This window comes from Podarcis vaucheri (genome assembly GCF_965113315.1).
Source record: "Podarcis vaucheri genome assembly, chromosome: 6".
NCBI lineage: Eukaryota > Metazoa > Chordata > Lepidosauria > Squamata > Lacertidae > Podarcis > Podarcis vaucheri.
In genome coordinates this window covers 103991989-104006685 of record NC_138764.1, presented here as the reverse complement: position 1 = coordinate 104006685, position 14697 = coordinate 103991989, and the positions used below count along the sequence as shown (strand labels likewise).

Below are 14697 nucleotides of genomic sequence, written 5' to 3'. Positions count from 1 at the left end.
CAGAATTTGTTGGGCGCTGACTGCATCAGTCCCAGGCAGCTTGGCTATGGGCATGGAAGGGGAGCTGGAGATGAAGCTGGCGTTTTCTGGAGCATCCAAGAGGCAGCTTGATGATGATGATGATGATGATGATGATGATGATGATTCTTATTTTGCGGACGAGGGAGCTGCTGACAGAGGGTGGCGCTGTGGTCTAAACCACTTGTTGATAATATAATAATAATAATTCCACAGAATTGCGGAATTGGCAAAATTGACACACAAACTATGTGATAAGGACAACTGTGACTTTAAAGAAGAATGGGAACCTTTTACAAAGTACTTAAAGAAACAACAAAATGAACTGGGCTCCTTGGCATGTTTTTAATAATAATAATAATAATAATAATAATAATAATAATAATAATAATAATTTATTTATACCCCGCCCATCTGGCTGGGCTTCCCCAGCCACTCTGGGCGGCTTCCAACAAAATAATAAAATACAAAATATTAAAATACATTATTATTATTATTATTATTATTATTATTATTATTATTATTATTATTATTATTATTTTGGGGATGCGGATGGTGCTGTGGTCTAAACCACTGAGCCTCTTGGGCTTGCCGATCGGAAGGTCAGCAGTTTGAATCCCCGTGATGGGGTGAGCTCCCGTCGCTCGGTCCCTACTCCTGCCAACCTAGCAGTTCGAAAGCACATCAAAGTGCAAGTAGATAAATAGGTACCGCTCCGGCAGGAAGGTAAATGGTGCTGCTCTGGTTTGCCAGAAGCGGCTTAGTCATGCTGGCCACATGACCCGGAAAACGCCAGCTCCCTCGGCCAGTAAAGCGAGATGAGCGCCGCAACCCCAGAATCGTTCGCGACTGGACTTAACTATCAGGGGTCCTTTATCCTTTCTGATGCTAATGATAATGATAATAATATACTCTGCCCATCTGGCTGGGTTTCCCCAGCCAATGTAAGCAGCTGCCAACAAAATATTAAAAATACATTAAAACAACCGTCATTAAAAACTTGCCTAAACAGGGCTGCCTTCCAAGATGTCTTCTAAAAGTCAGATAGTTGTTTATCTCCTTGACATCCGATGGGAGGGCATTCCACAGGGAGGCTGGCACAACCGAGAAGGCCCTCTGCCTGGTTCATATGTGTTCACCCCCCGTCCCTTCATAGCCCTTCTGTTCCCCCCACAATAATGCTTCTGGCCAAGAAAGCCGCTTGCGAAGTCTGAGCTATAGATTTATTTTAAAATCAGTTTGGGGGAGATGGGGGAACCTGAAGGAAGGTTTGTTCTTGTTGTTGTTGCAGCATCAACTTTTACAGGTCAGAGACAGGAAGGGGGAGACATCGATCCATCATCATTCTCGCCATCATCCGGACAGAGTAACTATTACCAAGTGTTTCTGATTATTCACCAATGATTATATATTTACACACACAGTAAAGAAATGCCATTTCTGGGTATTAGGAATTAATCCACTTGTGGAGTGCATTGTTCTGTGGAGGAAAGGAGAAAAGCAGGTCAGGAAAATTGGTAAGGAGGAAGGAAACGGGGGCAATTGATATTTATTTATTAGGAATATTAGTATCTCGCCATCATAGTTCAAAACTGATCCAATCAACATACTTAACAAACTGATTAATTTAGAAACAGTAGATCTTGTGGTTTTGGGGAGGCGCTTATTTTTTCATTTTGTTTTTGTTTTTATTCTTTGTGTTTTTATCTTATATTTTTGTCTTGTACTTTTATGTTGTGAAACACCCTGAGTTCTTCAGATGAAGAGTGGTATGCAAATTTAATAGCTAACTAACTAACTAAATAATAACTTACAAACTTATTATGCCCGTGAAAGAACAGGAGATAAGTATGTGTTTGTGTGTGTGTAATAATTGAATTATTATTCAATGTAATAATTGAATTGTAGGGTTGGAGGGGACCCCAAAGGTCATGTAGTCGAACCCCCTCCCATGCAGGAATATTTTGCCCAGCGTGGTTCTCGAACCCACAACCCTGAGATTGAGAGTCTCCTGCTCTGTCGACTGAGTCCCTCTCGCCTTACCGGCTCTTTCAAAGAATCTGATGTTCTCCTCGGGAAATCCTTGAGCCAAGGCGAAATCCTTGAATTTATCTTCGATGGCGCCTCCAACGTCCAGCCTCCTACCTTTAAACAGAAGCAAAGGTTGGGTAAGTCTGGAAATGCCCAAATCTCTGTTCGACATACATAGACCATCTAAAGTATCTTCTTCCTGCCATCCTCCCAGGATGACCCATCAGACAGTCAGGAACAGATTCCATCATGGAGCCAAGGTAGTGCTTTGATGGAGGGTCTAAAGGAGCCGAAAGCCTACAAAGGCGCTGAGTTGTCCCCAGCGCTGGGGCACAAATAAAATTAAAAATTCTTCGACAAGGAGCTTTGCAGAGCAAAGCTAAGTGTGGATAAGCCCAAAGTAAGCAAATAGCTTTCTACTGAACCCCAGACCTGCCCCATCCGTCATTATAACACGTACCAGACAGATACATCGCCGCGTAAGTGTCCAATGTCACATGGAAAATTATGTATCTATCATAATCAGCAGCCAAGACGCGAACTGTGGATTTGTCTGCACAGGAAACACCATAAGATGTTAGCTATAAGACAACTTTGTCCTGTATCTTTGCTCGAAGGTCTAGGCAGCAGCAGAAGCAACACTCTTAGCCACTTTAAATATTCACAAGATCTCCTGCCACCTCATTTGATATAGCTTTTTTGGGGGCGGGGATTTACAAAGATGAAACTCTGGGCCCCAAGAAGTGTCGCCCGCCTTTGCCACGACCGACCGCCGTTTCTTAAAAGTAACGGTAAATTCTAATATTGAACCCTCGGAAATCCACGAAGGTGCCGACTCTCTCCCAGAATGGCTCACTTGGGTTCCTCCCATGGGTAGGACTCGAACCCGTGGCTCCAAGTTACAAGAAAGGAGATTGCGATTCAACATCAGGAAGAACTTTGTGAAAGTAAGAGCACTTCGACTCCCTCAGGAGGGGGTGAACTCTCCGTTCTTGGTAGTTTTTGAAGCAGAGGTTGGATGGCCATCTGTCAGGGATGCTTGAACTGAGATTCCTGCCTTCCAGAGGGGTAATAATAATAATAATAATAATAATAATAATAATAATAATAATTTATTATTTATACCCCACCCATCTGGCTGGGCTTCCCCAGCCACTCTAGGCGGCTTCCAACCAAATATTAAAATACAGTAATGCATCAAACATTAAAAGCTTCCCGAAACAGGGCTGCCTTCAGATGTCTTCTAAAAGTTTGGTAGTTGTTCTCTTTGACATTTGGTGGGAGGGTGTTCCACAGGGAGGGCGCCACTACCGAGAAGGCCCTCTGCCTGGTTCCCTGTAACTTGGCTTCTCACGATGAGGGAACTGCCAGAAGGTCCTTGGCGCTGGACCTCAGTACCACTGTATTATTATTCGCTCTGCAGCTGGCAGCAGACTGGCAACGCGAGTGTGCTCCCGGGCTCGGGTTCAGGGCGCTTAGCGAGGACACAATTTGCATCCGCAGCCCGTGGCTCGAAGCAAAGCTGAAGGGAGCTGCCTCCAGGGGGCAGTGCCACCAAGACGAGGGAGAGAGGGAAGGGGTGAGGCTCGGCTGTTGGCAGGGCTTCCTGGGCACAAACTTGTTTGCTCACAGCCAAGTGGGAGACGCGGGCAGTTTCCAGCTTGCCACTAAGAAGCAGCCATGTAGTGGAAAGCTTTCCTTTTACTTCTGCAATTGCCCAAGCTGGCGTGGTCCATGAAAGGGGCTGAGACATCAAAGCTGCACGGCACTGGGCTCAATCACGGGCATGCATGAAACGACACTGGATGTTAGAATATTCCATTCCACCTTAAGGGACAGGCATGAGACTGTTGTGTGTCACATGCCTGTTTACACTCCAGCACAGCTTGCTGGGAACTTCCCTTTGTGTATAGTTTTGCTTATGCGGCTTGCTTTTGGACATGAAAGGGATCGGACATGTTTTCCTTTTGTCAGCTGAATAAAGGTAAAGGAAAAGGGACCCCTGACCGTTAGGTCCAGTCGTGGCCGACTCTGGGATTGCGGAGCTCATCTCGCTTTATTGGCCAAGGGTACAAGCGTACAGCTGGTCATGTGGCCAGCAGGACTAAGCCGCTTCTGATGAACCAGAGCAGCGCACGGAAATGCCATTTACCTTCCCGCTGGAGCGGTACCTATTTATCTACTTGCACTTTGACGTGATTTCGAACTGCTAGGTTGGCAGGAGCAGGGACCGAGCAACGGGAGCTCCCCGAGCAAGCGGGGATTCGAACCGCTGACCTTCTGATCAGCAAGTCCTGCTTGTAAATATGCTCACACAGCCGTCTCCTGCCACTTCTGTTGCGTAATGTTGACTCTGCTGAGTAGCGTGCTCCAGCTTCTGAAGCTCGAGTCGTTGATGCTGCACGAATCATAGAATCATAGAGTTGGAAGAGACCACAAGGGCCATCGAGTCCAACCCCCTGCCAAGCAGGAAACACCATCAGAGCACTCCTGACATATGGTTGTCAAGTCTCTGCTTAAAGACCTCCAAGAAGGAGACTCCACCACACTCCTTGGCAGCAAATTCCACTGTCAAACTTCCTGACAGTGAGAGCTGTTCGACAGTGGAATTTGCTGCCAAGGAGTGTGGTGGAGTCTCCTACTTTGGAGGTCTTTAAGCAGAGGCTTGACAACCATATGTCAGGAGTGCTCTGATGGTGTTTCCTGCTTGGCAGGGGGTTGGACTCGATGGCCCTTGTGGTCTCTTCCAACTCTATGATTCTATGATTCTATGATTCTTACTGTCAGGAAGTTCTTCCTAATGTTTAGGTGGAATCTTCTTTCTTGTAGTTTGGATCCATTGCTCCGTGTCCGCTTCTCTGGAGCAGCAGAAAACAACCTTTCTCCCTCCTCTATGTGACATCCTTTTATATATTTGAACATGGCTATCATATCACCCCTTAACCTCCTCTTCTCCAGGCTAAACATGCCCAGCTCCCTTAACCGTTCCTCATAAGGCATCGTTTCCAGGCCTTTGACCATTTTGGTTGCCCTCCTCTGGACACGTTCCAGTTTGTCAGTGTCCTTCTTGAACTGTGGTGCCCAGAACTGGACACAGTACTCCAGGTGAGGTCTGACCAGAGCAGAACAAAGGACTGGAGATTACCCGACACACCGGCCGGTGGGCTGGAGCCAGCTGGGGGCCTGCCAATTGCCCCTGATTCCTTGGCTGTATCCCAACACTGACACCCCCCCAATCTCAGACCCAAGCCGCACCTCCACAACAAGATATGAGGGTGACTCGTGGCTCTTATACCTACTGGGAACTTGGAATACACCGGGTCGGTTGGTGTGCATTAAGTTCTTGGTTGTTTGGGTACAGGTGCCATTCCTGGAAAAGAAAGCTCAGTTGAAAGACTTCCACGCAAGAGACACGGCCTTCTTTGGCCCTCCCTCCCCTGCTTGTGTTTTCTAGGGTTTGGGAAATAAGCATCGCAGAAACCCACGGATTGGGGATCCATCTTGTCACATGCCACCCCGATCTCCGAGTGTCGCGATACCCCAGGGGTCCCGGTGTTTCCCTCGCATTTGTGATTCCTTTGGGAAAGGAGGCACAGCAGAGATGGGGGTGTCTTTAGGATGCAAGCTGAGTCTACAATGGAGGGGTTCCTGGCATCAGCACCCAGAAGGGTCTTTTTTCTCCCACAGGTGAAGCTGCGGGTTCAAACAGATATGAACCATGGACACCTTGACTAGGTCACCTTGCAGCCAACTCCAATCCGAAACTCAACTCTCCAACTCTGCCTTTTCTTCAGACTCAAGGGCATAGCTGTCAACGTTTCCCTTTTTTTAAGGGAAATTCCCTTATTCTGAATAGGATTCCTTGCAAGAAAAGGGAAAAGTTGACCAGCTATGCTCAAGGGAGGCAGCCCTTCCATTTGCCATCCATTTGGGTTTCTGAATGGCTCGTCGCCTTCCTTTCGCTCTTCCCAATGGCTCATCTCCCAGGTGATTTCCTGAACTCAGATTATATTTTAACCTTTGCTTCTGGTCTAGCACCCAGGTTAACCCTCCAAGCATGGATTCAGTTTTAACTCTTGCTGGACCCGGAAATTTGGGGGAGTCTTAGTGCCTCCCAACTGTACCATCTTATGATTCTATGATTCTGTTCCTATTGGTACATAAAACCCTTAACTATTTGGGACCAGTTTACCTATGAGATTGCCTTACTCTACATGTGCTCTCTCAAACATGTCGATCAGCAGAACTGGCACTGACACAAGTGTCACATAGAACCCATTGCGCTGTTGTGCGGACTGGGTCATTCAGTGTGGCAGTGTCAACACTTTGGAACTTCCTGTGCTCTTTGTGGTGCCTGCTAAAAATTTCCCAGGTGGAAAGTCCTACCCAGTACTTTCAATCTGTTTTCATATTGTAACTTTTGTATATTTTAAAGCAGGGTAGTACATTTTTCTTAAATTTACTGTTTGGTCTATTATAAACCACTTTCAGGTTTTATTTATTTACAGTTGTACCTCTACTTACATATCCCTCCGGATCCGTAAACTTCAGAAGTGTATGCTTATGGTTTTCGCCTTGCGTGCATGCACAGAAGCGCTCTGCGCACCTCATAGAATCATAGAATCATAGAATCCTAGAGTTGGAAGAGACCACAAGGGCCATCGAGTCCAACCCCCTGCCAAGCAGGAAACACCATCAGAGCACTCCTGACATATGATTGTCAAGCCTCTGCTTAAAGACCTCCAAAGTAGGAGACTCCACCACACTCCTTGGCAGCAAATTCCACTGTCAAACAGCTCTTACTGTCAGGAAGTTCTTCCTAATGTTTAGGTGGAATCTTCTTTCTTGTAGTTTGGATCCATTGCTCCGTGTCCGCTTCTCTGGAGCAGCAGAAAACAACCTTTCTTCCTCCTCTATGTGACATCCTTTTATATATTTGAACATGGCTATCATATCACCCCTTAACCTCCTCTTCTCCAGGCTAAACATGCCCAGCTCCCTTAGCCGTTCCTCATAAGGCATCGTTTCCAGGCCTTTGACCATTTTGGTTGCCCTCCTCTGGACACGTTCCAGTTTGTCAGTGTCCTTCTTGAATTGTGGTGCCCAGAACTGGACACAGTACTCCAGGTGAGAGTACATGTACTGCTCTCAAGCCAGGTGTCCCCCATCTTGTATTTGTGCCTCTCAATTTTTTTGCCCAAGTGCAATACTTTACATTTCTCCCTGTTAAAGTTCATCTTGTTTGTTTTGGCCCAGTTCTCTAATCTGTCAAGGTCGTTTTGAAGTGTGATCCTGTCCTCTGGGGTGTTAGCCACCCCTCCCAGTTTGGTGTCATCTGCAAATTTGATCAGGATGCCCTTGAGTCCATCATCCAAGTCGTTAATAAAGATGTTGAATAAGACCGGGCCCAAGACAGAACCCTGTCATACATGCACAGAAGTGCTCTTATCACGCTGTGCCCGTCTGCAGAAGCAGCGCCTCCAGATACGGACTTTCCAGGTTGCGGACGGACCCCCAGAATGAATTATGTTTGTATCCGGAGGGTCCACTGCATTTTTGTTTACAATCAAGCCGGGCAGACATTTTATGAAATAATTTTTTAAAAATTAAAAAATCCAGAGGCCTTTTAAAGCAGAGGTTGGGAGGCCATCTCTCCTGGATGCTTGAGATTCTTGCATTACAGGGGGCTGGACTAGATGACCATCAAGGTCCCTTCCAACTCTAGGATTCTATAAGGACCCTGGATGGTTAAGTCCAGTCAAATTTGACTATGGGGTGTGGCACTCATCTCTGCTTTCAGGCCGAAGGAACCGGTGTTTGCCCACAGACAGCTTTCCAGGTCACGTGGCCAGCATGACTAAAACTCTTATGGTGCAACGGGACACTGTGACGAGTGCCAGAGCGCTGTTTACCTTCCCACTGCTATGGTACCTATTTATCTACTTGCACTGGCATGCTTTTGAACTGCTAGGTTGCCAGGAGCAGGGACCGAGCAACGGGAGCTCACTCTGTCGCGGGGATTTGAACTGCCAACCTTCCAATCGGCAAGCCCTGGGCTCAGTGGTTTAGACCACAGCACCACCTGTGTCCCTCTATAACCTCTTAAGATAAAGGAAGATAATGAACTGGAACCTATGACCTTCCCTAGGGACCCGCATCATACCAAATCGGACCCTTCTTCCATCCAGCTCAGCATTGCCTAAGCAACCTGGCAAGACCATGCAATGGCCCAAACACCAGCCAATGATTTCAGGAAAAGGGTCCTAGGCCAGCGTCGATTGGATCAATTTGAGGGTACTAACAGCAGAACGTTAGCCGTGAGTTTCAAGTCACCGCTATCAGAAACCGTCACACGGTGGTCCATCTGCGCCGTCAGATTGTCACGTTCCGGCACCTCAGGTGTAGTGGAAACCATTGCGACGGGATGCCATAAGCCTGCAACCTGAAACAGAATAACTTCACTGAGCAGCCAAACACCTCCTGAGTATTGTCCTACCGAGGGTGAAAGCAGCAGTGCTCTTGTATCTGCGAGAGAGGAGAAGCAAAGGGGCTTCTACTCTAGAGCAAAGCTGCTCAGAGGAAGAAGGCTGCCCAGAGTCTCAAGAAAGGCAAGACCAGGGGAGTAAGCAAAAGGGTCACCAATATCCCCAGGAGAATCTGCCACTGGGTTCTGCCTTCTCTGTTGCTGATATCATCCCCTCCAACATTTCTCCAGTGGAGATAAAGGTAAAGGGACCCCTGACCGTTAGGTCCAGTCGTGGCCGACTCTGGGGTTGCGGCGGTCATCTCGCTTTACTGGCTGAGGGAGCCGGCGTACAGGTTCCGGGTCATGTGGCCAGCATGACTAAGCCGCTTCTGGCGAACCAGAGCAGTGCACGGAAACTCCGTTTACCTTCCTGCCGGAGTGGTACCTATTTATCTACTTGCACTTGGGCGTGCTTTCGAACTGCTAGGTTGGCAGGAGCAGGGACCGAGCAACGGGAGCTCACCCCGTCACGGGAATTCGAACCGCCGACCTTCTGATCGGCAAGCCCTAGGCTCTGTGGTTTAACCCGCAGTGCCACCCGCGTCCCGCCAATGGAGATAGGGCCATCCTATTCCATCACCTCCAAAATTTCTCTGATGAAAACAGGGGCATCCTATGCCCACTAAACGAGGCGTTTGAGGGCCAAGCTCTTGGGGGCTTTTTCAGCATGCCAATCTGGCTGGAAAGTCCCACCTGAAAATCACTTACCTTTCTGGGCTCGAAGTCTGACTGCACAGGGATGTGCGCAGTGACTGGGAATATGCAGGCAGGAGACAGTCCCAACACCAACAGCAGCGCAGGCCTCATCCTGGAGGCGTCTTTCTCCTGATTTTAGCATGAACGGAGAACCTGGGAAGATGAGAACGAAGGATCAGCATGGCAGCAGCCCAGTTTATAGATTTGCCTCCAAATGTCTTCCAAGCGAATCCACCCAGCAACGTAGGGGGCGAGAGTGAGAGCAACAGGCTATGTTGTGGGTTGATGGAGGAATAATAGCAACACTTTTGACTCCCTTCCATCCTACCCTTCATTTACAAAGATGGGTGGAGAACTGTCTTGCCCAAGGGGCCGTTTGGTGTTGATCAAAGATTGTGGAGATCTCTTTGTGCATCAGAGGAAAGGAGTATAACACTCCTTGTTCTTTCAGAGAAGGGAGGTTAAAGACTGACACATGCCGGTTCTGGGTAGGAGCTGAGATTACAGGGACTTAAAGACCTGTGATTCCCCCCCCCAACAAAGGAGGGGGAAGAATAGAAGTGTGCAGGGGTACATCCACTCCAACATTTCTCCAGTGCAAATTGGGGTGTCCTATTGGTTTGCCTTTCTGCAAAATGGCAGTGAAGTGTCAAGTATCCTGATACCACTGCGAGAAACTTCAAATGGTGCAAGCAAAAACTTCTAAAACATCACAAAGTCCCCCGTGATATTCTCACAAGAAAGCTGGTAAAATGTGGGTTGAATGAGATACAGTGGTACCCCTGGATGTGAATGGGATCCGTTCCGGAGCCCCGTTCACATCCTGAAGCGAACACATCCCGCGTCTGCAGGTTGCGATTTGCCACTTCCGTGCATGCGCGTGACGTCATTTTGAGCGCTTGCGCATGCGCGAGCAGCGAAACCCAGAAGTAACACGCTCCATTACTTCCAGGTCGCCACGGAGCGCAACCCGAAAATGCTTAACCTGAAGCTACTTCAACCCGAAGTATGACTGTAACTGATAGATGGATTTGTAGCTGGTTGACTAACCAAACCCAAAGAGCATCCATTTAATGGTTCCTCATCATCCTGTAAAAATGTGACCAGTGGGGTGCCGCAGGGTTCTGTCCTGGGCCTGTTTTTGTTCAATGTCTTTGTAAATGACTTTGACGAAGGAATTGAAAGGATGCTCATCAAATTTGGAGATGGCACCAAACTGGGAGGGGTAGCTAATGCCGCAAAAGACAGAATCAGGATTCAAAATGACCGCAACAGATTGGAGAACTGGGTCCAAGCTAATAAAATGGATTTCAATCGGGACAAATGTAAGCTTCTAGACTTAGGCAGGAAGAACCAGATGCACAAATATAAGATGGGGGACACCTGGCTTACTAGCAGGACATGTGGAAAGGATCTAGGAGTCTTGGTGGACCGCAAGCTGAGCAGTCGACAGTGTGATGCAGCGGCGAAAAAGGCTAATGCTATTCTAGGCTGCATCAATAGTAGTGTCCAGATCAAGGGAAGTAATAGTACCACTCTATTCTGCCTTAGTCAGAACACACTTGGAATACTGTGTCCAGTTCTGGGCACCACAATTTAAGAAGGATGTTGACAAGTTGGAATGTGTGCAGAGGAAGGCAACCAAGATGATCCAGGGTCTGGAAACCAAGCCTTATGAGGAGCAGTTGAAGGAGCTGAAGAGGAGGCTGAGAGGAGCTAATGATAGCCGTCTTCAAATATCTTAAGGGCTGTCACATGGTAGAGGCAGCAAGCCTGTATTCTCCTGCTCTGGAGGGTAGGACCCGAACCTTTGGAGGTTGGGGACTCTCCTTCCTTGGAGGATTTTAAGCAGAGGTTGGGTGGTCATCTGTCAGGGATGCTTTAGGTGAGATTCCTGCATTGGGGGGGGGGTTGGGCTAGATGACCCATGGGTCCCTTCCAACTCTACAATTCCATGAACTCTGTAAATGGCAGAAGAAACTACACTTTTTATTATCTCACACAAAAAGAATAAGCCCCAAATACCTGCACCTCCCCTCCTCAGAAGGAGGGTGGGGAATTATCAATGTAGAATTATACTACATCGCCAACCAAGTGCGCCACATAATCCCATACATTCTAGAAGACAAGATGAAACAATGGGTTCACGTGGAGAGAGACACAGCATACCCATTTATCCAAAACAAACTAAAGAAAATCCCCACAACACTAAAAAGGTTTGCACAGTCCATGTGTAAAGCATGGAAGGAAAATGCAGGCAAACTGTTATGTACTGAAGTTCTTACCCTGGGCCAGCAGGGGGATACTGTAGATAGTTATGCAAATGAAGGATCGAAAGTGACGTTCAGTGATTGGATAGTTTTAGAAAATGGCAACAGTTACATTGTTCTGGAGCTCTATATAAGCAGGCTGGCTGAGCTCCTCAGTTAGTTCTGTTCCAGCTTACAAATAAAGAGCTGCTTTGGAAGAATCGCTGTGTCGTCTGCTATGTCTACCCACAATTTAACACAAACTGCCCCCATTCCTACTAATCCCCCTGGCTCATCACGCACTATTCCATCATGCAGCACAAAACTTCCAAATGAAGACTTGCCAAGCCAAAGGCTGATGCCGCTTAGCAAACTTCTAAATTTTTTTACAAACCCTTATCATTTTCATCCCCAAAAAGTTTTTAATTTGTGTTTCTACTGAAATGAGGCTGCATTTTAATGTTGTACTTAATCTTGTTTTTAAGTTGTATTTTAATCAATTGTTTTTACCTGGTGTTAGCCGCCCTGAGCCCAGTCTTGGCTGGGGAGGGTGGGGTATAAATAAAATATTATTATTATTATTATTATTATTATTATTATTATTATTATTATTATTGACACAAGAAATGCAAGACAAAGGGACACCCAAATACCCTGGCTAACTCACCACCAACTACATGCCTTCTTAAACAACGCAGTAGTAAATTCAGCAGCCACTGGGTCCTCAACCACCTTTAGAAACCTTCTCCTGACAGCAAAGGGACATGGCATCCACAATATACAAAATACTGCTCCAGAATCCCACAACCTTCCTTGACACAATCAAAGAATATTGGGAGCACAGCACAGGCTATAAAATAAACCCCACACAATGGACTAGAATGTGGTCTAAACCTTCCTTTTTTAAAAAATAAATTTAAATATATTTTTTTAACCAACAACCAAAACACAAACAGTGAAACCCCCCAGGCGGCTGATACATTGGGTATACATAATCAATAATAACATATTCAAATCATGTACAGTGATCACATTATAAGAACAATAACAAAATGAGAGCAGGAGGATGCCCAGTCAGAGTTCCTTAATGAATATGAATGTTTCGTGGGAGCTTCAACAAGAAATACATGCCGTTTTCAAAAAGACTGAGGGGAAACTGGTCCGTTCCCCCCTGTGCATTTAAAGTAAGTTTTCCTCAATAAAAGAACGCATCTGAGTAGGTTTGCCATATTTTGAAGAGCAAAAAAGAGGACACATTTGCCGACTTCTACTTTTAACAATATATAGCTGTGACGACTCTCATCATCATCATCATCATCATCATCATCATCAATTTTATTTATACCCCGCCCGCCCCAGCCAAGACCAGGCTCAGAGCGGCTAACGACCGATATAAAAACAAATTGCTTGAAATACAACTTAAAAACAAGATTAAAATACATTAAAACATCATGTTTCATGCCCGTGAAAAAGAGGGCATATCCTGGGGAAAAGATGACACATGGCAACCCTACATCTGAGTCATTAAAATGGACAAGGAGAAAGCACAGCAGATTTCTCTGAATGGAAAAGATACCGGCAGTCTCCACCCAGCGGCAGATTCAGAGGCTGCAGGCAGATGTGCAGGATGGAGAAGACGTCGCTGGAAGACAGTTGTCTTCCGCTGATGTTGCCGACACAAAATATCCCATAGAATCTTGACTGTAATGCAAACACGCTCCTGGGTCTCCACATGCAGAAGGTGCACAATGTGTTTGTGTTAGTGTGTGTGTGTGTGTGTGTTCATGGGGGACGGGACGGGAGAGATAGAGGTATTTTTAAAAATGCCCTTTTTTAAAAAAGAAAGAAATGCAAGCATGAAAAAGCAAAGGAAACGAAGAATAAGAAATTTAAACCATAAAGTGTCACCGTCTGGAAGGATGAAAGTACAAAGACAGAGGGGTCGGACCCAGCTAAACTGGTGTGCCAGCAGAAGCCAGTGTAACAACAACAACAACAACAACAACAACAACAACTTTTATTTATACCCCGCCCTCCCCGGCCAGAGTCGGGCTCAGGGCAGCTAACACCAATAAAATCAGTGTAAAAACATAATAGGGGGTGGGGAAAACCAATTTAAAATACAGGTTAAAATGCAATGTAAAATGCAGCCTCATTTTAAAAGTAGCCCATAGATCAAGACCATAAGGGGAGGGCAACATAAGGGTCAGGCTGAGTCCAAACCAAAGGCCAGGCGGAACAGCTCTGTCTTGCAGGCCCTGCGGAAAGATGTCAAGTCCCGCAGGGCCCTGGTCTCTTGTGACAGAGCATTCCACCAAGTCGGGGCCAGTGCTGAAAAGGCCCTGGCCCTAGTTGAGACCAATCTAACCACCTTGCAACTTGGGACCTCCAAAATGTTGTCATTTGTGGACCTTAAGGTCCTCCGCGGAGCATAGCAGGAAAGGCGGTCCCATAGGTATGTGGGTCCTAGGCCGCATAGGGCTTTGAAGGTCAAAACCAGACCTTAATCCTGACCCTGTACTCCACCAGGAGTCACATGAGCATAATAGGACTCCCCCCACTCTCCAAATTGGCTCAGGGGCATCTGGGGAAGCCCCAGATCAGCACACGGTTGTGGGGCGGGGAAGACTGTCCCAAGAGGAAAGCTGAAATCGCTTGTGGCGATGGAACAATTGAAAGACAATGAGCCTTATTTCCTTCCTGTGTTTTGGATTCCATTCATGGGGTGACTTTGGGCCCAGAGGAGTAGTGTTGGGGGGGGAGCTGCCGGGAGATGATGGGCCCTCACATCGCACAGCTGCGTGGCACCCCCATCGGTGGGAAGATGGGTAGATGGCGACACTTGTGGTGGCATCCCAGCCTCAGGAGGCACCGGTTAGAAGGCACAATACTTTCCTTGCCCCGGGCACTTGGCAATCCATGCTACGCCACTGTTTGGGCCAGTCCGCTTCTCTCAACATGAACTAGCTCACAGGGTTGTCGTGAACATAAAATGCAACTGTGGGGAGGCAGGCACTCCTTAGAAGATGATAGAGGAATGAAATAAACAGCCATATTGGGGGGGGGGAGAGATTTTCACCAGGGGCAACCCTAGCGCTAGGCAATGTGAGGCAACCACTTCAGGCAGCAGATGTGGGGTGGTGGTTGTGAAGCATTGAGGCGGGAAGCTGTGGGTCT

The 14697-nt window shown here is 47.0% G+C and overlaps 1 protein-coding gene across 3 annotated transcripts; it reads right to left on the bottom strand.

Annotated features, from left to right (window-relative positions):
• Nucleotides 1–1219: 1219 nt before the first annotated feature.
• On the bottom strand, nt 1220–11407 carry LCN9 (lipocalin 9). Of its 3 annotated transcripts, none has more exons than XM_082226559.1 (7): nt 11297–11407; nt 9284–9424; nt 8352–8491; nt 5349–5419; nt 2510–2602; nt 2062–2163; nt 1220–1498 (listed from the first exon to the last, which is right to left on the bottom strand). In XM_082226559.1, the coding sequence occupies exons 2-7, from the start codon at nt 9380–9382 to the stop codon at nt 1473–1475; spliced, it is 531 nt and encodes a 176-aa protein (XP_082082685.1). In that variant the 5' UTR covers nt 9383–9424; nt 11297–11407; the 3' UTR covers nt 1220–1472. The 3 variants fall into 3 exon arrangements, with proteins under 3 accessions (XP_082082685.1, XP_082082686.1, XP_082082687.1); XM_082226560.1 differs by having other exon boundaries at nt 9284–9426; nt 11270–11397; XM_082226561.1 differs by lacking the exon at nt 2510–2602 and having other exon boundaries at nt 11297–11406.
• Nucleotides 11408–14697: the final 3290 nt, after the last annotated feature.

What these genes read in the sequence shown, in the direction of transcription:
- LCN9 (XM_082226559.1), bottom strand. Translation starts at nt 9,382, where the DNA reads ATGAGGCCTGCGCTGCTGTTGGTGTTGGGACTGTCTCCTGCCTGCATA. An exon ending in CAGACTTCGAGCCCAGAAAG is followed by an intron (nt 8,492 to 9,283) that starts GTAAGTGATTTT and finishes ATTCTGTTTCAG; the next exon opens with GTTGCAGGCTTATGGCATCC. An exon ending in CAGATTCTTTGAAAGAGCCG is followed by an intron (nt 1,499 to 2,061) that starts GTAAGGCGAGAG and finishes TTTCCTCCACAG; the next exon opens with AACAATGCACTCCACAAGTG.